Source organism: Didymosphaeria variabile (assembly GCF_027946475.1).
Source record: "Didymosphaeria variabile strain IMI 356815 chromosome Unknown scaffold_1, whole genome shotgun sequence".
In the NCBI taxonomy this organism is placed as follows: Eukaryota; Fungi; Ascomycota; class Dothideomycetes; order Pleosporales; family Didymosphaeriaceae; genus Didymosphaeria; species Didymosphaeria variabile.
This window is the reverse complement of record NW_026611620.1, coordinates 3,027,475-3,051,273: the sequence shown is the minus strand read 5'-3', so window position 1 is coordinate 3,051,273 and position 23,799 is coordinate 3,027,475. Positions and strand designations below refer to the sequence as shown.

At 53.1% G+C, this 23,799-nt stretch overlaps 9 protein-coding genes across 9 annotated transcripts; 6 read left to right on the top strand and 3 right to left on the bottom strand.

Annotated features, from left to right (window-relative positions):
- Positions 1 to 1,862: 1,862 nt before the first annotated feature.
- N0V89_000967 (uncharacterized protein) lies at positions 1,863 to 3,077 on the bottom strand (the record flags this gene model as incomplete). Its single annotated transcript, XM_056209785.1, has 1 exon — positions 1,863 to 3,077. A coding segment is annotated over one exon (1,215 nt), but the record flags the coding sequence as incomplete, so codon positions are not given.
- Positions 3,078 to 6,923: 3,846 nt separating this feature from the next.
- On the top strand, positions 6,924 to 8,615 carry N0V89_000966 (uncharacterized protein; the record flags this gene model as incomplete). Its single annotated transcript, XM_056209784.1, has 4 exons — positions 6,924 to 7,019; positions 7,068 to 8,192; positions 8,244 to 8,410; positions 8,462 to 8,615. 4 exons carry the CDS (start codon positions 6,924 to 6,926, stop codon positions 8,613 to 8,615), a joined length of 1,542 nt encoding a protein of 513 aa, XP_056076606.1.
- Positions 8,616 to 9,263: 648 nt separating this feature from the next.
- N0V89_000965 (uncharacterized protein) lies at positions 9,264 to 10,040 on the top strand (the record flags this gene model as incomplete). The annotated part of the gene is made up of 3 exons (XM_056209783.1): positions 9,264 to 9,506; positions 9,622 to 9,807; positions 9,864 to 10,040. The coding sequence occupies 3 exons, from the start codon at positions 9,264 to 9,266 to the stop codon at positions 10,038 to 10,040; spliced, it is 606 nt and encodes a 201-aa protein (XP_056076605.1).
- Positions 10,041 to 11,436: 1,396 nt separating this feature from the next.
- On the top strand, positions 11,437 to 14,288 carry CTF1 (Transcriptional activator of fatty acid utilization; the record flags this gene model as incomplete). The annotated part of the gene is made up of 5 exons (XM_056209782.1): positions 11,437 to 11,447; positions 11,526 to 11,630; positions 11,680 to 12,894; positions 12,942 to 14,084; positions 14,207 to 14,288. 5 exons carry the CDS (start codon positions 11,437 to 11,439, stop codon positions 14,286 to 14,288), a joined length of 2,556 nt encoding a protein of 851 aa, XP_056076604.1.
- Positions 14,289 to 15,432: 1,144 nt separating this feature from the next.
- N0V89_000963 (uncharacterized protein) lies at positions 15,433 to 15,783 on the top strand (the record flags this gene model as incomplete). Its single annotated transcript, XM_056209781.1, has 1 exon — positions 15,433 to 15,783. The coding sequence occupies one exon, from the start codon at positions 15,433 to 15,435 to the stop codon at positions 15,781 to 15,783; it is 351 nt and encodes a 116-aa protein (XP_056076603.1).
- Positions 15,784 to 15,811: 28 nt separating this feature from the next.
- On the top strand, positions 15,812 to 16,339 carry N0V89_000962 (uncharacterized protein; the record flags this gene model as incomplete). Its single annotated transcript, XM_056209780.1, has 1 exon — positions 15,812 to 16,339. One exon carries the CDS (start codon positions 15,812 to 15,814, stop codon positions 16,337 to 16,339), a length of 528 nt encoding a protein of 175 aa, XP_056076602.1.
- A 1,978-nt stretch (positions 16,340 to 18,317) lies between these two features.
- Positions 18,318 to 19,288, bottom strand: N0V89_000961 (uncharacterized protein; the record flags this gene model as incomplete). Its single annotated transcript, XM_056209779.1, has 2 exons — positions 18,318 to 18,991; positions 19,189 to 19,288. The coding sequence occupies 2 exons, from the start codon at positions 19,286 to 19,288 to the stop codon at positions 18,318 to 18,320; spliced, it is 774 nt and encodes a 257-aa protein (XP_056076601.1).
- A 2,123-nt stretch (positions 19,289 to 21,411) lies between these two features.
- N0V89_000960 (uncharacterized protein) lies at positions 21,412 to 22,473 on the bottom strand (the record flags this gene model as incomplete). The annotated part of the gene is made up of 2 exons (XM_056209778.1): positions 21,412 to 22,301; positions 22,353 to 22,473. 2 exons carry the CDS (start codon positions 22,471 to 22,473, stop codon positions 21,412 to 21,414), a joined length of 1,011 nt encoding a protein of 336 aa, XP_056076600.1.
- A 327-nt stretch (positions 22,474 to 22,800) lies between these two features.
- N0V89_000959 (uncharacterized protein) lies at positions 22,801 to 23,730 on the top strand (the record flags this gene model as incomplete). Its single annotated transcript, XM_056209777.1, has 1 exon — positions 22,801 to 23,730. One exon carries the CDS (start codon positions 22,801 to 22,803, stop codon positions 23,728 to 23,730), a length of 930 nt encoding a protein of 309 aa, XP_056076599.1.
- Positions 23,731 to 23,799: the final 69 nt, after the last annotated feature.

The following is a 23,799-nucleotide window of genomic DNA, read 5'->3' as shown; positions in this document are numbered from 1 at the left end:
CGCCGGTTGCTTCTCGGTTCCTATCTGATGGTGGTATCTATGATAGATACTGCGCAGCTATCGAAAACGGCTCACTGATAGTGGGGTACGCTGGCTCCTCCGATGGCCACTGTGGAGACCCCACACTCGCACATTGCGGGCTAAGATTTCCTTGTTCTGTCGAGCTAGAACCGCGTCAAGCCGCCAGAACTGGCTGAGCGAGGCTAGAAGCATGTCAGGCCCGCTAGATATGGTTGGCCGCAGGGGTACTTCTGCGCTTGCGATAAGACTTGAGAAGTAGCACAGAGCTATCGTTTGCTATCACATAGCCTCGAGGCGGAGGCGGAAAAGGTGCGGACGGGAAATGAGAGATGTCGCCATCGATAGGCTCTTGTGCTCCGGCCAGCATCCAAGGTTTTTGGGCGCTGGGGCGCTCCACAGGGCGTCAGTGGCCAGCATCGTGAACCGAGCTGGCCGGTTTCGTACTGGACGACCCCCTACACTCGAGACCTTGGTTGTTGTGTGATGGGATGAGATAGGACGTGTTACAAGGGCGTTACGGGCTGACATTGGCTGCGGATGACAGCGCAACAATCCTTACGACGTAACCCCTCGATAAGAATAGCAGCTGTGATCCGGACAAGCTGGGCGTTTTCGTGGGGAGGGTCAGCCATGACTCTGTCGTATCTTGGTTTTTCCGGTCGTCTCGGTAGGGGGCGATCTATCTACGGCGGAGGACACGTCGAGTCCCGCTCTCCGCGCGCTGGCTGCGATAGCGCCGCTCCAAGTGCAGCGGCGCACAAGACGTGTGGCATGCTCCCAGCGTGCGAAACAGAGCCGCAGGGGCGATCATGACCACGCATGAATGCGGAGCGTCGGGTCTGGGGTGCATTCACTTTTCCCAGGCGGCGCACCATGCCTGGCCCCTTTTTAGGTTGCGGCGTCGCGTTTTGGCCTGCGCCGCATCAGAAGAGGACCCACAGCCTCCACCAACTCCCCCGAGGAGCGCCGAGCGCGCGGCGGAGTGAGGCATGGTGCGCAATCAGCCAGGGGTGCGCTGTGGCCGAACTCGGCAGGTGAATTGAGGGCACCCGCGGCGGCCGCGACACCTGTCCACTTCGGGCATGACTGATGATGACACTTGTACCTGCACCAGTGCGGTGAAAAGACCGGGGCGTGCGATTGCGGAGAGAGCAGCTGGGGTGATCGTCGCCTGACCGACCGAGAGACAAGTGTGGTTGCGCAGAGGGTTGGAATGCTGTGTAGCGCGGGTATCGTTCACCGCCCACCCCTTGCTGCATCTCGGGTTGGGGAAACAATGGAAAGGTGCGGAGACGAGTTGCGTCCCGTACGTTGCTCGGAAGACGTCTTTGGGCTCGACCGACGGGGAAATCCGCGGGCTAGAAGCGGAAGAAGATTCGCTGCGAGTCCCGCATTTCAACCGCTGGGCTGGTATTCCTTGCGTGCGACCCTGTTGCTACCTCACTTGGCATCAAAAGCACGTCACTGTTTCCGATTTCGTAATGATAAAGTAAGGGTGAGGTCTTAGGCGGAGAGTCTTGATTACGCGCTGAGCTAGTATTGCGTGAACGCTGCCAATAAGCAGCTGCCCAGGTAGTTGAATGAGAAATAAGCAACGGTAGAAGTGGTGATACAGAACTGCGGTAAATGGGTCCGCGGGTATGATCGGTCCAACGATAAGAAAGTCTATGAGAGAATTTGCAACCCAAAATCATGAGCTCGTTACTGCCTGTAGGCATTACGGCACCGTAATCCGACACCTTTCTATACCCTAACAAAAATTCAACGCTCGCTGGCTCAAGCAGAAAACTCAAACAATGCTGCCGAAACTCCATGCAGTGAGGTGCAGTGCGCGCCAATCATTAGAACCGCTCCGAGAGGTCGTTGCCAGCGACAGATCCCGTCGTGGACGAGTTTCCCGAGGAAAGTCCACTTGGTGCGTTGAGAAGATCCTGTACGGCGACTTTCGGAATCTGCGGTATAGGCAGTTTTCGCTGGGCACCTTCTGGTTTTGAGATGATGTCGCCTATGCGAAGACCGCCCGAAGTTTGAGCGGGGATGTATGGTGCCTCAGTGTTGGTCGAAGGTTCCATAGGTGCAAGTGCTGGCACGTGGTGGAGACTCAGATGCCGGAGATGCGGGAGCTGCACATCATTGAAGCCATGCGGGCGTAACCGCGGAGAATGGGCAGGCGTTGCAAGCGGGGTATGATCCGGCGTTGGTGAGCATGAGTCATGCGAGAATGTGGGTGATGGAGGTGCGGTGGAGAGGGGGGAACCGGGCCGCGATTTCTTTGTCATTCGGTGCGCATATGGGTCATCATCCTCATGTGAATGCGACCTCGACATGGGCTGGGAGTAGGCATACTGCGCGAGTCCCGGGAGTCTATGATTGTTCTGATAGGGATGATAGCCATGACTGGTGACGTGGCGGTTGGAGTAATGATGTCCATGCCTTTGCTCCAATCTCGAAGCAGCGTCAGCGAGGAGGTCGATGTTGCGTGCCAGGCCGTTGGGGCTGCTGCTGTTGCTGCCGCCGTTTCGATACGAAGCAAGATCCGAAGATATGTTAGGCGAGTAGTTGGAGAAAGAGTGCGGAGGAGACACGTTGGGCGATCCAAGCTGTGAGCTAGGTGCGGATCGCGAACCGATGGCCTTGCTGGGCGGGGGCATCATATGAGCCATGGTGTTGGGTTCGATCATGCCGGCAGCGGCGGCGGCGGCGGCGGCAGCGTGCTGCTTGTTGCCCCTTCGAGAGTTGGGATTGTTGTGGATGCGTGAGTGCCTGGTGAGTTCATCGGAACGGCTGAAGCGCTTTGAGCATCCAGGAAAAGTACAGGCGTGTGGCTTCTCGCCAGTGTGTGTGCGAATATGGCGAGTCTGGTGCTCCAACCGGTGAAAGGCCTTCTCACAGAGAGGGCACTTGTAAGGGCGTGGTAGGTCTCCAGAGGGCCTCTGCTCGTCCTGTTGGGCGTTCTGGAGGAGGGGGGCCATTAGGCTCACGGTAGCCGTCGCCATGGGAGCGGCGGCAGTGGTCTGAGGAGTGTTCTGAGATGGGGAAGTGTTCTGTTGCTGTGTCTGGTCGTGATTGAGGACACTAGATAGGTTATAAGAACCTATGGGTTGGTTGGAAGGTTGCATGTGATCGGCGTGGGAGTCGAAAAGTCGGGGTAGGAGGGTGGTGGAAGGTACTTAAGTGGCAGCGGGTGGATTTGGTAGCAGCCACAATCATCCCGCGCCAAAAAGGCCAAGCTGAGCAGCAGCTAGGGTGCAGGGGCTGCCCCAAGTCTTCCCCACTCTGTGTCGGCCTCTTTCGGATGAAGAGAATTCGGCCTAGCGAGCGGGACCCCGGTCGCGCAATGATGAATGCTGCAGGCGGGCAGATGGCGTGCGTCTGGGTTATGGTTGCAGGACATGTACAGCAGTGCGCGAGGTATGTATGCACGCATCTATGTCCAAGGCACCAGTGCGCGGGCTTGCGAGGGTGTGCCTGGAGGTTGCGGGGTGTGCTGGACGCGCTGAGCTGGCGACGGTTGCTGGTTGGGGCGGTTTTGAAGAGTTTGCTGGCCCACCTCACAGGAAATTTCAGTTTTCGCGTCTGGGGAGCAGCGGTGAACGGTGAATAATCGGCGAGGCGTCCTCTCGGAGTGAGATACAGGGACGAGTTGCACAGCCAGTGCAGCGCGGCACGGACGGCGTACACGTGAGCAGAGCGAGCGTGTGAGGGAGTGAATGAGTGCGCTTCGTGTCGAGATGGGAGTATTGGAGCTGGCACGCGGCGCTCCTTCCTCTATCATTCGGCAGGCACGACTGCTCATGTAGCATTCTACCGCGACCCACGCGTAGCCCACCGTCTCCTCTGGAAGCAATGGCGCCCGCTCAGCAATACGAATCGTGCTGATGCTGTGTACAAGTCCAGACCAATCATCCACCCACCACCCCCTCCGTGACTGCCTGGGGAATGTGGGGGTCCGGGGCACACGCGCTGGACACGGGAAAAGCAACGGAAGACAAGGCCTCCTCGATCCTCCTGGTGCGCGCATGCGAGCCAGGCTTGTGTGGCCGGGCGCGCACAGCAGCTGCATCACGGCTTCGGCGCATGGCGTTGAGTCCACCGTATACCCCAGGCTGTGTAGGTCGCGGCTGCCTCTCGGCCCGCGCCCCGGGGATGCGCCGACCGGAAAGCAGACAAGAGTCGGTGAGAAGCCGATGCTTGAACACCTACATGGCCCCCTGACACGGGCGAGCCAGATTGCTCTGCAGCCGCTCGTCCAAGTCCGCAGCCTTGCAGGCAGAGATGCATCTCCGACAGGTGGGTCTGAGCACGGCGGGAGGACGCCCCGATGCGCCTTATGAAGGCCACCTCGTCTGCAGCTGCTTGAGCCATGATGGCCATATCTCACGATGCCCACAAGTCCCTGGCATGTGCTAGCTCGAACCTCTTGAAAATTTTACCATTGTCCGAGATATGCCCTAGCACTTCTCATCCGACGACACGTGCTTCGGAAGAACCCGGGATCGCTCCACAGGCTTGGGGTCCCGCCGCCGACCAACCTCGGAGTGGAAACAGTTCCTATCGCCCTATCAGCCTCATGATGCAGGGGCTGATCTACTCCACATGTCCGCACTTCTCAGGTGAGCCCAAGTGCAATCTGACCTCCTAAAACAATCGGCTTCCCTTTGCCGAGCCCGTCGTCTGACAAAGTTTCACCCTCATGTGCCCGAGTCACTGCCCCATCCCACCCAGGCGTGGGCATCGTGATCGATCCATTGGCCAGAATCCCCGACCATGACGCTCCATGGGCAATTGGCTCCGTATCTGATCGTAGGCCGCTGCGGAACGCTACCAAACCCCGACCCCGCGTTCTGGTGTTCCCCAGAACCCTACTCGGTACTCGTCAACAGCGTACATCCCCGACACAATGCCACCCAGGCTGGGGTTAACATCATCCTCAACCCATCGAAGCCTCCTAGATCGGCGCCTCGTAACGTGGCAGAAAACGTGCGCAACAAGTCCAAGGTAAGATCTACTCAAACCCACTCTTTGCGTGTCTCAGGAAATCCTCCCCTTCAAGCCGAGAGTTTCACGTCCACATGATTCTAGACCAGAAACGTAATTTTTGTGTGCTTTCTACCAATGCCTGATTAGATAGAGGCTACTCTGCGCGTACCAGTACTATAAAGCTATAGCGACTAGGAACAGAATCCCCTAATTACTTGATTAAACTTCTATTCCATACTAAACATGTGCAGAATTTTATTTCTGCTATCTGCATATCAATATAGGTTAGCTTATGAAACCTAGATAAATAGAATTTCGTGCTAGCTCACTAGCAATCGACGATTCACGTTGATCTTTCCCCTTGAATAGCTCCTCGTAGTGTCAAGCATATACCGTCCAAACGCACTCGAGTACTCCAGGGATTCGCTTATAATTAAAGTAGCAATCTCGCCGCATCTCATCTCGCACTACGGTCAGATTAGTCACATACAACTTTTAGGTCTACGTCTAGAGCCTTTCTTGAGATCGCAACATACCGGACATCGACTAGATTACGTCCTAATACTGGACCTGCGCTTTGAGTACATACGGCTTCAGCCGTGAAACTCCCTCACTCGACCTTCGGCGTCCTACTTCGATCTCTACAGGAATACTAAGATGATCGGAAGTTAGATGGTTCTAAGCCTGCAGCATCTCCTAGACCCAAGCAATCTTGAGGCCTCGCCACAGGGAGGATTTTGGCAGAAACCGTCTCACCCAGACAACCCCTTGCCAATATCATCAAGACATCCATGAACGGGATCAGTGTAGAGAGTACCAGGCTTCTCTGGGATGCTCAGCTGCAGAAGAGGCCTTAGGCGCCCCCTTATGACGTCTACCAGGCCCAAAAAGTCAAATTTGACAAAATCTGGCCAATGACCAGCCTCCTCTAGTACATAGATTGGCTAAAATTCTATGAGATAGGTTTTCAAACCATGCAAAGGTGGCCGAGGAACTTTTGCATAGCACAATAGTATCAGAGTGTGTGGATCAAAATCCGCAACGGAGTCTGCGTAGAGTTAAGTACCAACGAAGGCGCCATATTTACAGCGAAGAACCTTTAGTTCCTCCGTCTAGGGAAGGAGATGATCGCCTCCAATCAAGTTTTATATCTAACGATAATCAAGTGAAATTAAAGTTCCAGCTAAATGTTGACTTACAAGCTCGCAATTCTCGTTCTTCAAGACCAAACACCGGAGGGGATGTGCAGTGTCTTACAGGCGCTCTCATGATACCTCTCGGATCGTATTCGTCGCCGACAAGTCCTCACCATGTTGGTATTCCAATGCTTACGGCGCCTTGCAGTTGCTTAAGATGATGCTATTCGCAACCTGCACGCAGTTCAACATTTTGTTCGCTTCTGGCTTCGGTGGATCTGGAATGCCTTGACGACTAGATATCGGAAGTTGCACGTGACCCAGAAACGAAACTCTTAGCTCTTGCTCGACCACCTGCACGGACCCATGATACAGTGTCCTACGTTGGCCCCCGAACACCTGCGCCTTCGCGTGATATGCAACGCTTACGACGACCGTGGTCACTGCGGAGATGGTATTTGGTGGTTGTTGCGCAATGCCACACAGCGCTATGCGGAAAGCCGTGTCCGACCCTCCGAAACAACGTCTCTGGAAGCCAATGACTGCCCTCCTAAGGCGCGGAAGCATAAAGCGCCCGTCGCATAGTGGCACCGTGGTACTTAGCCGCTGTTCGTCCGCCACGCAGTCACATAGAGTACCAAGCCAGGGGACCACGTAATTTCCCTGATCGCAGCGATCAATTCCGGCTCCGATTCACGACTAACATATATAAAACCGCGTGATCAAGCGCTCACTACCATACTCTCCAGGAAACAGCCTCTGCGAACATTCTTTCATGACACAGGGATGATGTATACTACTACTGACTACAATTCTATCTCGTTGTACAGGCTTTTTCGCAATGCTTCGGGGGGACAACTTGCTACCTCTGTGCTTGCTATCGTGAGTTGCTGAGTGGATATTGGGACGTCAGGCATTGACTATGGATAGCTGGTTGGCCATTTTGTGATCAGGGGCATCTATCGACTTTACTTCCATCCATTGAGCAAGTTCCCCGGCCCCAAGTCCGCCGCAGTAAGCCATGTACCAGAAGTGCTCGCGACATGGCAAGGCGAACAGCACAAACGCGTGGCGTTGCTTCACGAGCGGTATGGCAGCGTGGTTCGTATCGCTCCAGACGAGGTCAGTTTTGTTCACGCCGATGCGTGGAAAGACATCTACGGCCATGGTAGTAAGGGCACCTTGGGAGGCATGCCTCATAAACCCTGGCACCGTCATACCAATCCGAACGGAGCTACCTCTCTCATCATCGCACAAGACGCTGATCACACCCGCATGCGCCGCCTTTTCAATCCTGCATTCTCCGAGCGCGCGCTCAAACAGCAAGAACCGCTCTTCATGAAATATGTCAACTTACTTGCAGAAAAGCTACACGAAGGCATAGAAAGAGACCCAAACCACAAATTCGACATGCTCAAGATGTACAACTTCACCACGTTCGACGTCATGGGCGACTTGACCTTCGGAGAGCCTCTTCAGATGTTGTCGAATGCGACATACGACCCATGGGTAACCGCCATCTTCGCTGCGACCAAGACGGGGACACGCCTCGGCCTAATGGTTCATTATCCACTTGTGGAGAAAGCTTTCAAAGCACTCATCCCGCCATCTATCATGACGAAGAAGCGATACGAACATCACAAATTTGCCGAAGAGCGCGTGACCAAAAGACTCGAAAGAGGCCGCGAGCACAAAGGTGTGGATATCTGGGATCTGGTGTTGAACAAGTCGGAAGAGAAAGGCCTTTCGCGCCCCGAGATGGACAACAACGCGGGCCTTTTCATGATCGCTGGTACCGAGACTACGGCGACGCTGGTTTCTGGCTTGACGGCGATGTTGCTGGACCATCCGCGGGCCATGAAGAAACTGACAACCGAGATACGAGGAGCAATCAAAACGCCTGAGGACATGACCATCGAAAGGTGCGCTGCGCTGCCGTATCTGAATGCTTGTATCAAGGAAGCGCTGAGACTCTACCCACCTGTGGCTACTGGGAGGCCCCGAGTGTCGCCGCCGGAAGGCTCGACTGTTTGCGGACACTATGTTCCTCCGGGTGTAAGTTTTCCTTTCGAGCTTCCGGTCCACTCACACAACTAACTAATTCAGTGGATCGTCAGCGCACCGCATCTAGCCATGTATACGTCAGCCAGCAATTTTAAGGACCCGGTCTCTTTTATCCCTGAGCGCTGGCTTGGAGACGCCCGATTCGAAAGCGACAAGCGACACGCCCTGCAGCCCTTCCATGTTGGACCTAGGGATTGCTTAGGCAAAAAGTAAGTGTAAAGCCTCGCTATTGCAAGTCGCGGAGGGCTGATTATATATAGCATGGCTTACCACGAGATGCGCTTGATCATGACGAGAGTGCTTCACACGTTCGATTTGGAGCTTTGCGAGGAGAGCGGAAATTGGAGGGATCAGCATTGTTACGTTCTTTGGGAGAAGAAGCCATTGATGTGTACAGTAAAGGCTGTGATTTAGTCGGGTGACTCGGGCCATTGCAGGAATCTAGTGCAACATCTTCGACCGTAAGATCTGGATGATGACAATCGCAGGTGGTGAAGGGCTTGTCGCTTGTCGAGCATCGTGTCCAAACACTGTGAAGTGAGTGTTCGTGTTGAGGCGGTGGCCTGGCCTAGCCCGTTGGGGCTAGTTGGTTGACTCCACCAAAACGACCACGCCGGTGGGACCCTTGACGTGGAGGTGGATCATGCTTGTTCGCGCGCGGAGAAGAACATCATCTTCATATGTCATGGTTTGCACCATTCTCCGCGCAGGCTGGTCGCATGACATCGCCAGGCACCATGAATCGAGCCAATGGGAGTCATCTGGCACCGAAGATTGTTCAGAGGTTGCTCTGCATGTGTGATGGCCTCCAGGGGGTCGCGTCGAAGTTGAATTTTTCGCATGGCGACGTCCATTTAGGGTAAAAAGAAGATCGCTTAGTGGATGGCAAGTGCGCCTGGATACCTCCGTACACATTCGCGGGCGGAAGATTTATATCTTGGCAGCCGTGCGCAACCCGAAGAGAATTCCGCCTTGCGAGTACAAGGCAGCCGCACCTGTGGTAGTTGACCGCTCCCCAGTAGGCACCAGTCAAGTAGAAGTACCACGCAACCCGCGTCCAAGATGGAGACACTTGCTTTGGCTCTTTCCAATACCAACGACAGCAATATGGCGGCTGCTCCTGCCGAGGTTTCGCCTTTCGACTACGACCCGTGCTTGCAAAAATACAAAGTCACAGAGCGAGAATATTTGCAGCAAAATCCCGAGTTCCAAGCTGTGTGCACGGGGACTGTGGTCTTCAACGAGAAGGGAGAGCTGCTTCTCGTCAAGCGGGCATCGTCCGAATCGGCTTTTCCAGACTTTTGGGTACGTTAACCTAGCATCTCGTGAGGAGGTCGTACAGGTGCCAAGAGGCACATCTTGCGATATCTCGAGGGCTTCAAAGTACTTTCATCTGTGACATGCATTGACCCATTCGTAGGAGATTCCTGGCGGAAAAGTCGATGAGCCCGATGAGTCACTCCTCCATGCTGCGGTGCGCGAATTGAAGGAAGAGACTGGACTCGTAGCAGCACGAATCGTCCGTCAGACGACTCACATGACATTCGAGATCCCTAGGACTCAAGGCAGGATCGAGCGTTGGATGAAGCTAGTTTTCGAGATGGAGGTATGTTAGCAGGATATACTTCGAGCAGTGACTGGTATGCTCATCTCTATGCACAGGTCAAGCAACTAGACATTGACTTGGATCCGAAGGAGCACGATGATTACCTCTTTGCAACAGAAGATGAAATCGTCCACGAGCGGATTGGAGATATCGTGCTAAAGTATATCAGCCCCGACAACAAGCGGGTGAAGCTTGATGCTTTTAAGCGGCGAAGAGGGGTAGCCTCATTATAGGCATCAGCCATGGATCATCACGGAAGAAAAGAATCTGCGCCTGCCCCCATGACGAAACTCAATGCAACAAGCAATCATGATCAAGGTGTTCGAAGCCCTTGCTCGCCCACAGTAGGATATGGGTAGCGCTGGCGGGAGTCGGGTATGTAGACTTGCAATCCTAATTAGGGATACGAGGAAGACACGGAGGACCAAGAGCGGCTCCAAGTTGCTAGCGGTCGGAGACCAGAGCGTCTCAAAAAGGCGCAAGAGGCCCGTTCGGGCGAATCTGAAACATCTAAAAATGAATTGCAAATTATCGACGACTTCAAGCCACCCCTTACCCCTACATGAGACTTTCCGAATCTTCCGCACCACAATATGCACACAGCCATAATAGATAGTTGTCCGTACGAAAATTTCTACTACATTGTGGAAATTGCATGTTCGTAGCGGTGTTCACAACTAGGTAGTGGGTGCTGCGCCTCAACGAAGGCATGATGTAGGCGATCGAGGTGTGGCTGTCCACCAATCACTGGAGAGTCGTTTACACGGAGAGCCCGTGCACGAAATGAGGCGCGGAAATGCCATACCACAGTTACATTTTGCGCAGAATGACCCTCACCAACTGTGTAAGACGTATATAGTAGATGCAATTCGAGCATTGACAGAGCACCAGATTGGGCTATCAGCACTGTAGCCTTCTTCAGATCGACCTCATATTTGCTAATTACAACGGGACGGTACGAATTGCGCAGTTGGGGAATGGAAATTCTGAACAATGAGCATCTCAACCATGACAATGACGAACGCAATGGCAGGAATGTTTGCAGATTTCTACAGACTGGACAAAGAGAAAACAGGTTTCGCGGTTCCTGTTCAGTCGAGCTCTGAATTCTGGGGGGCAGCAGCAGCGGGCACTAACGCTAAACCAAGCTTGGCTTCAAGTCACGCTTCGCGCAACGGCCGTCGTGCAGACAGCCAGCGCACCGCCGAACCCACCACGAACACGCCAGAGACACCGGGAAGCATGTCTTCGGAGCACAGCTTCATGGCGACCTCGGCATCCGCACCGCAGCCCCCACCGCTGGCAGCGCAGCCAGGCGGCATCCCTCCGTACGTTCCCCGCCAGTGCGGGCGCATCCATCTCCAATCGAGCAGTGCTCACCAGCAGCAGGAACGCGGCAGCCCAGCCTCAATCACAGATTCCGGGGCACCCTTCCTTCCGGAGGCAGCGCGCGAGCAGGGCCTGCGAGAGTAAGTCGCATTTCTTTTCCCGCATCCGCGACTCTGGGCTTCAAGCGCGTCGCTGTTCCTGAGCGAGCGAGCGAGCGAGTGAGCACACGAGCCGAGGCCAACGTGGTGCCGAGGCACCGAGCATCGCGATAATCAAAGTGCTAACACACAGCAGCCTGCCATGCCCGGAAAGTGAGTAATCGTCGCGGATGGCGCGACCACTCGTCGCAATGTGAGCTGATGTCTGCAGGTGCGCTGCGACGCCGCGAGCCTCGGTGTGCCATGCACCAACTGCACCGCCTTCTCCATCGAGTGCCGCATCCCCACCCCCAAGCGCAAGAAGACGGCCGCGGTGAAGACGCAGGACTCCCAGAGGTATGAGCTCACTACATTCAGGAAGGCAGCCCCTAACACACCTTTCCAGTGAATTTGGCGAAGACGATCGCTCCCCCGCACCGAGCAGTGCCACTCCTGGCGAGCAGCAGCGCGACAAGACGACCGTGTACAACTCGCCTGACGGCACCCCCTCGACGACCGTCTCCCCAGCCTATGCCGCCCAGCAGGCCACTCACAATGGCACGTACGTGCAGTTTATGAAGCCCAAATTTGCGCGTGCGCCCATCAAAGAAGCCGGCCGTGTCGCATACCTGGGCGAGTCCTCCAACCTCTCCCTGCTGGTCCATGACCGCTATGGCACCACCGACACCGTACACTACCCGCTGCCTGAAAACGTCCGAGGAGCAAAGGCACGCGTGAACGAGCTGGACAACATGGAAATCGAGATCCTCCACCAGCGAGGCGCATTTCTGCTTCCCCCACGAGCGTTGTGCGACGAATTGGTCGAGGCTTTCTTCAAATGGGTAGCTCCCGTGGTGCCAGTCATAAATCGGAGTCGATTCATGCGACAATACAGGGATCCAAAGAACCCACCCTCGTTGTTGCTGCTACAAGCTATCCTGCTGGCGGGGTCGCGGGTCTGCACAAACCCTCAGCTTATGGATGCGAATGGCTCGACCACGCCTGCAGCCATGACCTTTTATAAGCGGGCGAAAGCTCTCTTCGACGCCAACTATGAAGATGATAGAGTGACCATTGTACAGTCTACCATCCTCATGGGATGGTACTGGGAAGGCCCCGAAGACGTCACGAAAAATGTGTTCTACTGGAGTAGAGTCGGAATAGTCGTGGCGCAAGGCTCGGGCATGCATCGAAGCGTTGAGGGTTCTCAACTCACCAAATCCGACAAGAGGCTCTGGAAGCGGATATGGTGGTCGCTCTTTTCGCGAGACCGCTCTGTAGCTGTCGCGCTTGGACGACCCGTTGCCATTAACCCCGAAGATTCAGATGTTGAGATGATTACGGAGGACGACTTCATCGAGGACGAACCTGATCGACCCGCAGAGTATCCGCCCGATCCGGTACACGTCCACTTCTTCATCAACTACGTCAAGCTTTGTGAAATCATGGGTCTGGTACTCTCCCAGCAATACTCGGTCGCTTCCAAATTCAGAAGAAACGCTCTTGATTTGACCCATAGCGACATGGCACTTGCCGATTGGCTGCAGAATTGCCCTCCAGATGTGCAGTGGGACAAGTCGCGGCATCATTTTTGGGCGGCGCTGTTACATTCGAACTACTAGTATGTTCACATATCCTCGCTCAAAGTCTCCTACTGACGCATCGTAGCACGACGCTCTGTCTCTTGCATCGGGCTCACATGCCAGCAGCGGGTTCTCCGAAAGCGAACAATGCTAATGGATTCGATGAGCACGCCTATCCTTCTCGAACCATTGCCTACCAAGCAGCTGCCATGATTACGTCTATTGTTGAAAATCTTCGCGCGCATGACGAAATACGATATACGCCGGCATTCATCGTATACAGCTTATTCTCCGCCCTCATCATGCACGTCTATCAAATGCGGTCGTCGAACAAGTCGATAGTCTCAGCTACGGAGCAACGGCTGCAGATATGCATGGACGCGCTCAAGGAGGTCTCGAAGGTATGGCTTGTGGCTAAGATGGTGCACACTCTATTTGAATCCATCTTGGGTAACAAACACTTGGAGGAGCGCCTACAGAAGGCCGCCGGCAAGCGACACCAGAAGAACAAAGCGTCGATGCCGCAGCCGCCTCCAAGGCCTGCGCAAGACGCAGCACAGAAGCGGAAGTTCGATGACATGGATTTTGGGGGCTTCCCGCAAGTCAACGCTCCTCCAGCTCCGCAAGTATCGTATGAGCGTTCAAGGCCACAGACACCTGCTGTAACCCCTTCTCGAGATCTACCGCAAGTACCGCAAATGCCACAGATCACACATGGGTCACCGCAGATGTCACGTCAAAATAATGACGCCTTCATGGGACCATCGCGGTCTGGAACGCGCCCTACAACCCCCTTCAACCCCTCGTATTCGTATCCGGGTACGCCTCCCGATCTGTTCTTGGTTACACGTCAATCGCCCAATATCTCTCAGGAACTGTGGCAGAATTTTCAACCTGATCAGCTGTTTCCTGCAGAGTCAAATCTCAGCATTCAGCAACAGTCACCGTCACAGAACCACAGCCTTGTGGATCCTGCGTTATCGCGGCCACAGACAATGGCAATGCATCCAGCGAACGAGGCGACCCAACAACCAATTCCGCCCCAGCAGCAGTTGCAAGGCGGGGTGTCGATGGCAGGCTTTGATCATAACAACCCCCAAGCATGGCATCAGCAGATGGACATGATGCAGCAGAATCAGCAAAATGCTTCAGCCGACGACAATTGGAGCAATAGTAGCAATGGACGACAAAATCCCATTGTACCCACAACATTAAACGTGGAAGACTGGTACGTCTTCCTCCAAAATTCTTCCGGCGCCAACGCCTGTTCCGATTTCTACGGCTATCAACAACCCACCTTTCCTGTTCAGTGAATGATGATGATGCGATACTGACTTCTGCGCGTTCAAGGTTTAATTTCTTCGGCTTCAATGGCAATGGCGAGGGTGCAGAGACGTTCCAGAACGCTCTTTATCACGCGGGATTGCAGTGATTTGCCATTATCAGTACTGCTTTGGCATGTATATGGTTGATCTCGAGCATACACTCGAATCGAGATTATGCGGTTCGATTAGCAAGGCGTTCTTCGATGCGATATAGCACGCTGGATTATTTTCGGTGGCACCAGGGGCAGGTCTAACGGTCGAAAATAGCCGCACCCATGGGGGTCGGTCTGGGAAAAGGGAATATGTACTATATAATCGTTACGCCGCAACTTTGAAGCGTCTTACTGCCGTATCTCATCGGATTTGGTGAGCTTCTGTTACCTTGTGTTACTCCAGGATGAGCAATGCAGCGCCCAGACTCATAACATAGCATTGTATCGAGCCCCAATAGGTGCGACCCGCGCTTGCACAGGCTGGAGCGATGGCACGATAGCTTAGGCGTCTCTTCACATCTTACTTCTTCCATCCTTTCGACATGCCTCATAAGCCTGTTTGAAACCCTTTACATGATCCTTTGCTCATCAGTCTGCTTCAACGCAACGGCTTTTTGAGGATGCGCAACGCTACCTCCGAACTGATCTGCTCGCGACAACGCTTCTTTACGGGATCTTCCATAACACGAGAAGCATTTGCTTCGCAATTCAAGAACTCGATACACGGTTCTGAGATAGCTAAACAGATTCTTTGTGTACTAAAGTCTAAGGATTTGCTGCCCCAACTGTTTCGCGGTTTCTCAAAAACAAGGTAGCGCAACTGGATGATAAGATGGACTTTGTCGTTGGTCTTCACTTTTCTCAACACGAATGGGGACTGACATAGACTTCAACTACTGTGATAGTGGCATAGGCTATGGGGGAGAAGAGACTAAGTTGTCTATATACCAGCATCAACCCTTCGGAACGCATTCAAGAGGCAGCCTGTCTAAAGCATCATGGTACAAAGTTGTCAATACGTTCTAAGCGTTGTAGCAGCATAGCCGACGCTCCACGCACCTCGAGACGAGGTGCTTCGTGTCGAGGACCACCTGCAGTCATGTGTCCACGTGACGAGGCAGTGGAATGCGGGGTGCGGGCCGGCATGCCTGATCAAGCGACCCCTCCGCTCACCCAAAGTGCTCGCGCCGACGCCGTCGCCCCACCTATTGTTTGCCCATCTCGACGTGGTATAATACACAACGGCCCCTTCCCAGCAATGGCCCCAAAGCGCGCGCTCTTCTCACTCAACCTTGACTCCAACGCCGATCATATCTACCAGCGAGTCGAAGACCACAACAAGGAAGGCAAAGACAAAGTCAAGGTCCTTGAGAGCTCAGGACCTACCGTCGGAAATACCAGCCTGTCCATCATAACGAAGCCATTTGAACAGGCGGTTAATCGCACGGTCGAAAGCTTCATCGACGAAACTGGGAAGGAAGTACACAGTGCAGAGGGAGAAGTACACACCTCCGTCTGTAAATCAGAGAAGGGAACATCCACTCGAACGGTAAAAGCCAAGAAGTCGGGCAAGAGGATCGAAGACCAGTACGACACTAGCGACCTCTAAGTCCCTCCACACCACGCACTCAAGAGTAATGGACAAAATGTCAGACCTAAAGCCCCTTCGCATCGCCATTGGGTGCGACGACGCTGGCGTTTCATACAAGAAGGCCATCATCAAGGACCTCGAAGCAGACAACAAGCGCGTCGAGAGCGTCACGGACGTCGGCGTCCCTGAGAACACAGATAAGACCGCGTACCCGCACATCGCCGTCGATGCGGCTCAACTCGTCGCGGCGGGCAAAGCCGACCGCGCAATTCTGATATGTGGTACGGGTCTGGGCGTTGCAATTTCTGCGAACAAGGTGCCAGGCATCAGGGCCGTCACCGCTCACGACAGCTTCAGTGTAGAGCGCTCGATCTTGAGTAATGACTGCCAGGTGCTCTGCATGGGGGAGCGTGTTGTCGGTATTGAGTTGGCGAGAAGGTTGGCGAAAGAGTGGATTGGATATCGGTTCGATCCCAACAGCGCGAGTGCGAAGAAGGTCGCGGCCATCTCAGAACACGAGCGCAAAAACTATGCCGCTTTGCAGGCGGAGGCGAAGAATGGGCCTTCATGTTAGAGGTTGAAGGGCTGATAGCGTTCGAATAGAGTTATGATTCTTGGAACTTGTCCACAATGGGGGTTGATGAAGGTCTCGTCGTAAACTCTAGGTGCTAAATCGATCCTTGGACTCGTACAACTGCGACAATGTGAATACGAACATGTCTGTGCTTGTATGTGCGAGATCGTCGCCTTGAAATATTTGTGGTTGTCACAAAAAGCTTCGCGATGCAGCGAAGTACGACTAATATAGAGAATAGGCTCAACGCGGTACATCCAAGATTATGGGTTGAAATTCTGCTACTGCATTCCCCATATCGTAACAGGTCGAAAATTTTAGCACTGCATCGCTCATCTTGGGATAAGTTGAGACGAGGCGGTGTATGTTCCGTGTTCAGACGAAGCTTACAAATCCGACAATTTTTACAAACTGCTTGGACGATCCCGTTGTTGTACTCATACTCACCGTCGTGCATTGAGTGGGTTACATGGCCGGATGCAGCACATACTACCACGAAGTCTCACTCAGATCCTTATCTCTGGGCGTAGTCCTCCCCATGCTTAACATCATGCCCAGAACTACAGTACTACCGCTTTCTTGACGCCCTTAAGCGCGATCATCGACCGAAGAGCCTACTTCGAAATGCTTATGCTAAGGGGAGAAGCTGCTCTTCCCACTCTGAAGCTAGCAGCAAATGCCAGCCTACAAAGGTATCCCACATTCTGACTACCGAACGTCAGAGCAATCAGAACAACCGCTCGGATACATGACTCAGCAGCGAGCCGATCTATCGACAATTTGGTGGGAGTAGCAAGCAGGCTACTTTCCAACATTATCTTATATACGAGCTTATAACCACTTAGGACCATCACTCGATCAACATACACGCTGGAGAAGTATCTGTAGCACCCTTATAATTTCATGTTCGGGATCTGAGAGCCTCGAAGACATTATGGCAGATCATAAGCAAGTACTGGTAATGATGCCGGGATCGGTGAGTTACCACCAAAGACAATGAGGCCTGCGTATAATAACTATCTCAAAACAGTTCTGCCACGGGGACGTCCATTACCCGCATCTAACCTCTCTTTTCACTTCCCGGGGCCATGATCTGTTGCCAGTACTGTTACCTGCGACTACTAAGCGTGCTCCACCATCCATGTACGATAGCGCCGCACAAGTTTTTAAGTGAGCTTGCGGATGGAGGCAAAGACGTATCGATAGCAGCGCACTCGCACGGTGGAACTCTTATGAGCGAAGGGTTGAAGGGCTTGAGCAAAGCCGAAAGAGGACAAAGCGGGAAGAAGTGCGGTGTCGTGCTAATAAGTTATTTAGCAGCGTTGGCATCTGGCGGAGCAGTGAGCAGAGGTGGACGCCGGGTTCCCATGGACTACACCACCAAGGACCAAGTCCGTTGTCCCATTCCTTGTCAAATCCTACTGCGGGTGGTTGTGGCATCCAGAACCCGCAACCACCGCAAAATACTATTTCGGCGATCAAGTCCGTGGAGATTATTTTAAGTGGGCCAGGAAGTTCACGCAGCAATCGGCTTAGAGCTTCTTGTTTGACTTGACGTATGCTGGCTATAAAGATGTCCCTGTGTCGTGGCTATTCACCGAGAAGGATGAGGTCGTTCCTCCGCGCGTGCAGCAGACGAGCATCGGCAATAACGAGAGCGCGAGCGGGGAAAAAGTCAACGTCATGAAGACTCCTTTTGACCATATGCCGCATGTTGGTGCACCGCAATTGGTAGTGATTTAGATGGTTCCGTTGGTCAAAAAGGCCGGACAGGAATAAGGATAAAACCTGCTGTACCTCGTCAGAACTTTTGGTACCCTGTATTACCCTAGCACTAAAAATGGAGTACCCAAACTTTTGACGTAGTACTGTAAGGGAGAGTAGCGTAGGTGTCCAGGAAACGTCCAGTTCCAAGTAAGTAATACAATGATCTTCCGATCTGTCCTCTCAAGTAGTCATGTATTCGCTTGGAAAATGTTCAAAAGAAGAGATAGCCCCATTTCTGAGCGAATGGTTTCTTAATCCTCCACGCTTTGGGATCCCAGGGTGCCTTGCCCTGGATGATTTCGAAACTCGGCATCAGCGCTAAGTCCTTCATGAACTCTTCGTCATCAATCACACCACTGAGAGATATGAGGGAGTCGCGCATCTTTGGAAATGGAAAGCGATCTATCCAACGCGGATGTATGGTGATAAGCTGCAGCTCCGTTGGTCGTAGCGGTGCTGGGACATCCGGGCCAACCGGATCGGATTTCGCAGGCACAACGGTGCTACAGGGAATCCTCAAGTACATTCCATTGATGTACAGCGCGCCGTAAAAGGTCAAAGGGTACTCGGGTGGAATTGATGAGCATTCAATTGTCGGCAGAGGATTGGTAAGGGACCCCGGCAGGTTGATGTTTGCAAGGTGGTACGGCAGGAAATCCTCAAATGCTGATGACGGCGAGGCTGATGACGAAGAGGTACTTGAGTCCGCATCCGGCATCAGCGGTGCCATTTCGAGAGCGTTGGAAGCAGTGGCAAGCCAACAATCGGCACCAGGTCTGAGGGCGCTGGATACCTTCCCCTGGTGCTGCGTGCCGACTCCTCTCCGCGTTTCATCTTCCTCACTTTTCCGTTTCGCATTGTTCTTTGCTTCGCGAAGCCGTTGACCTAGACATGCCCACCAATTAGCGTTCTATGCCAATTGCCTTGGGTCTCGATACCCGAACGAGCGGGCAGATAGTATATGTAAGGCGATCGAGTTCTGTTAAGATTGAAGCTGCATATCATGCCCTGATGAGATAGTGAAACAAGCTCCTCTTCAATCACAGTCGATGACCGAAACAGGCCACATAGGGGAAACTTACGTCGTGCTCTTTGCGCTAATCTATCTTGGATTTTCTTCCTTTCCCTCGCGTTTTCAACGTTTCGCCAGTCGTCTTCGCTGGGGCTAGTTCTACGTGTCATGGTTTTGGATGCTGTGTCGTTCCAGCCACGATATCCAGTATCCAAGGTGGAATTGAAGCAAGAGGTCACAAAGCTAAGTGCAATTGTTGCTTACCAATATTGTTCCCGGAAGGAAGTAGCGGGTGAGCGTTAGCGCGAATATGGTTAGTCCAAATACTCCTCCACCACGGCGTCCATCTACGCTCGACTACACGCCCACAACAAGCGACGAAAAGCATGCACTGACATACTAATATATTCGATATTCTTGTGGTCTCTTGGAAAACTATCCTCCAACATCTTGAAAACAGTTTCAGCCCAGACTTGTCTTTGGTTCGCTGAACAGACTTCCCTACGCATTGAAACAGTCAGTCGGTTTCTGATATCGCAGGGTAACGCAAACGGTGCGACGAATGCCAGTCAAGGCTTCCTGAGTGCTCAAAGCCTCATGAAATATTGGAAATACCAAGAGTGTACAACTCTTAAAGGTTGTCAAGCCGCCTACCCGTACTTGACGTAAGAGCACGCTGCTATCATCGTATCGTGATGTCTTCATCGTCTGGCTCGAGCCAGGACATCCTTCTTGGGGCAACGGACAAACGCAAGGATGAGACTGGGGATCATACGACGCTAGGCCTCAAGCAAACCTGAAACAGGCCGGGGCCCTCATATCACGTGACCCATGCGTTGTGCATATCGAACCCCTTCCCACGCCAGAAAAAGCAGTCAAACGCCCAGCCAGTGGAAATTTACGGGGATTATGCCGACGCTTGGCCTGGGTTACCACAGAACATGTAACCGTCGGGGCGCAGCTTTCGAAACCCTTAGTGCATAGAGATCGTGGCGAGACCGTATGATCTGACAGAACAAGCGAATAGCTATATAGCAGAGGATCTCTTAGGATCATGGGTATGGTACTCTGTCGGCAAGAGAATCGCCCCCTCAGGACACAATATCTCACGGCTTCTACACATTCGTTACCCAGGAACAACATCTGAAGATTGAAATGCGGTCCTTGTTCGTCGCTGTCATCGCCCTCGCGACTGTGTGCGCTTTTGCATCTCCAGCACCACCGCCTCCCATGCCATCTGCACCCGCCCCTCCTGCTCCTCCAGCCACCAAGGGAGAAGATGCATCAGTTACCGTATCGAGTGTCGGATCGTGCGCAGTAGGTCATCCGTTGTATAGCGCATGCGATTGAGGTTACATACTAATACGCATGCAGCAAGATTGCTGGAATGAAAGCGCGGTAACAGCCAATTGCGACCCAAATGCAGACGACAGCTGTTTGTGTGGCCCCTTCTTGGATGCGGTCACTTCGTGCGTATCGCAAACGTGTAGCATAGGGGATAACCTAGGTCAGTACATCCCAAGCCATGTACCATACCTAACTGACTTCCATTTCAGAGGTTCTTAACACTCTGGAGCCTTTATGTTAGGGGTATTTTAAAATGACACGACCGACGAAGAACGTATTGTACATTACCAGAGATATTGAGAGAACCGTACTTGCGATTTATATACCCTAGACGACCGATCGGAATGCATCCCTCATGTTGGACCATCATCGATGTTCTATCTCTGAGAGAGATTCACCGATGTAAATTGACCGCGATAATGGGTGGAAAGCATTTGTCGGACACCAGCCTTCGATTCCCGCGTTGGCGCAGCCTCGGTACTATGAACAGAAGGTCACAAGGCCAATCTACAGCATACCAGGCGAAAACTTGCCGGGCCCTTCCCGTGTACTCCCCATCGTTAAACTCTTCGCCCTGCTGCGCTTCTACCAGCAGAGTTCCATTGCTACAACGTTGCCGTAATGGGCCTGTATTGGTCTGAAAACCGCCACTCGTCGGACATCCCGCATCAAGGGTTGACACAACCAATTTTTTACCAGTATACGAGCATCTGACGCATGGGATCAAGTCATACGTAAATGGTCAAATGGAAGAGGACATGCGTTCAGCCACAAGAAGGAACACAGCTGTCAAGTGTCTGGTGATGATGAGTTCCATTCGACGTCTAAAGCATCGGATCCAAGACATCACGAACCAAACAGGCCCCAACCCTTCAAATATGTAAACGCTGATGACTGTATTCCATACAGTTATCTGATTAGGCTGCTCAAGTGTGCAAACCCTCTCTTACGTATATTCTCCCCTCATCTCCCGCCACCACCGACTCGCCCGCCAAAGCTCATCTTCCTCGTCCCCAAGCATCCCACGATATTTATCCAAAAACCACTCCTTCGCCTCCCAGCTCCACGGCACGCCTTCACCACCCAAGTCCACACTAGCACTTCCCCAACAGACTATCGCATCCGCTTTGAGGTCTTCCCAGAATTCGACTTCATTGATTAGGGGCGGATTCTGAGCCAAACCTTCAATCAACCGTCTTCGAAAGTTGGGGAAGGGGAAGAAGTCGATAGCTGGATGATGCGACTGTACGATTTGGGCGGATGTGGGTCGCAAATCCGGTTTCAGGCCGTCGAAGCTGCGCTGCACAGCGAGCATCATGGTATCCGCGTAGGGCGACTCCGTGATCTTCGGGCGGTAGAAGTTAGATTGTGCGGACGGATTGCAGTACATGTGGTCTGTCAAGCCCAAACTCAGTGCGTTGGCAAAGAAGCCTGCGGCAAAGGATAGTGTTGAGATGTTTAGGTTGTTTTGATATGGGTCGAACAGGTGTTGAGTGCGCGTGCGGGTGTAGGCGGCGAAGACTTTGCAAGCGAGTGCCGCGCGTTGCTGTTCTGTGGGGAGATCCGGGAAGCACATTTGGTAGGTTACGACGGTTGCGTGGGGCATGGTGGTTATCGATGGAGAAGTAAGGTCTATGGCGGTAGGGGCGATGAAGTCGAATAGCCAATCAGGGTTCTCCACGGTATTGCTCGTGTCCGAATCTGGCGGAGGGAGTGTATCACTGCCTTGTGAGGTCACAAGTTCCAGGCTTGTATTTCCATTGGTGCTTCGATTAGCAGGACCAGACCGCGCGGTGAGCTCCTCAAGCTCTTGCAGCTTGCGCTTGCGTTTCTCTCCTGCGTTACATTAGAGCGGTTACCTTCATCGGACCTAGTGGTCTTGCATACGGTATGTCTTTTGTGCCGCTCTATTTTGTAGCTTTCTCTTTTGGGCAGTTGTGGCGTTTGTCGGCGCCTTCTTGGCCTGGTGATTGCTGCTTTGATTGAGCTCCTCGCTTCCGATAGGCATCGTTTGCTAGTCAACATTTGGTACGTTATCGTATCTTGTTTGGTTATGTTCGATGTCGTGAGTGAGAGAAGTAAGCAAGCTTAGTGTGCTGAGCTCATCAGATCTGTGCGGCCCCCATCTGCGCCGAAAGGGGTAAAGTTGATTACCTTCGATCACCCAATAATCGGACTAAAACTACTGAGGTAATACCTTGCGACTATCAAAGCATAGAATGTTAGATCATGATACGAACTCTTCAATATAAAAAGACGTTGTTGTTCATCATGGATTTGGAACAGACAGCTTGACAACTCTTGATCCCTCATCATCAAACACATACTCATCACCATGCCCCGAACCATCTTCGTTGTCGGCTCCAGCTCCGGAATTGGCCTTGAAATCGTCCGCCTCTTCTCTTCAAAGGGCTGGAACGTCGTCGCCGCTTCCCGCAATCCATCCGCCTCCGAAGAACTTCAAGCCCTGCAATCTCAGAATGCCGCGCGACTTCTGCTCGTGGCTCTAGAATTGACCGACCAAGATACTTTTGCGCCCGCCCTGGAAGCTGCAATCAGAACATACAGCACAATCGACGTCCTGCTCAACAATGCCGGCATCAACTTCCTCGGCGCCTTTGAGCTCCTCTCTCAAGAACAGCTCCGCAAACAACTCGAAGTGAACTTCTTTGGGCCAGCACAGCTCACGCGGCTCGCCATTCCTTATCTACGCTCGTCTCCCACCGAAACTAGAGAACAATCCCTCATCATCAGCATCGGCTCGGGAAGCGGACACTTCGCCATTCCGCTGTTCTCGTACTACACAGCGAGTAAATTCGCATTTGAAGGACTGACCGAGGCACTGCACCATGAACTTGCGCCACAAGGGATTGTCGTAAAAAATGTTGTCCCCGTGGGTGGCATCAAGGGGACCAAGTTCGGCGCGAACAACCTCCCGGAGGCGGAGCCGCTGCTTGTTTCCAGCCTCATGGGCCAGCAGCTTGATTTAAGCGGTGAGGAACCTGACCGGAGGAAGGTTCTAGAGAAGTATGTAGCGGAGGGTGCGAGGACGATGGGCAAGACGATGACGCTTTCTGATCAAGCCGAGGGGGCGAAGAGCGCAGCGGATGTTGCGGCGGTCGTCTGGGAGGCGGTTGAGGCTGGGGACGGGAGTTTTAGGTACTTTGTTGGGGCAGAGGGGAATCCGTTTGTGGAGGCGAGGTATGGTGGGGCGGTCTGGAATGATGAGAAGTACATGAACAAAACCAGGCAATTCTTCGCCTAGTGCACTGCGAGTCGAGTTCTAGCGAAGGATACCTTCATACCTGTCGAAGCTATTCAGTGAATAGTCACG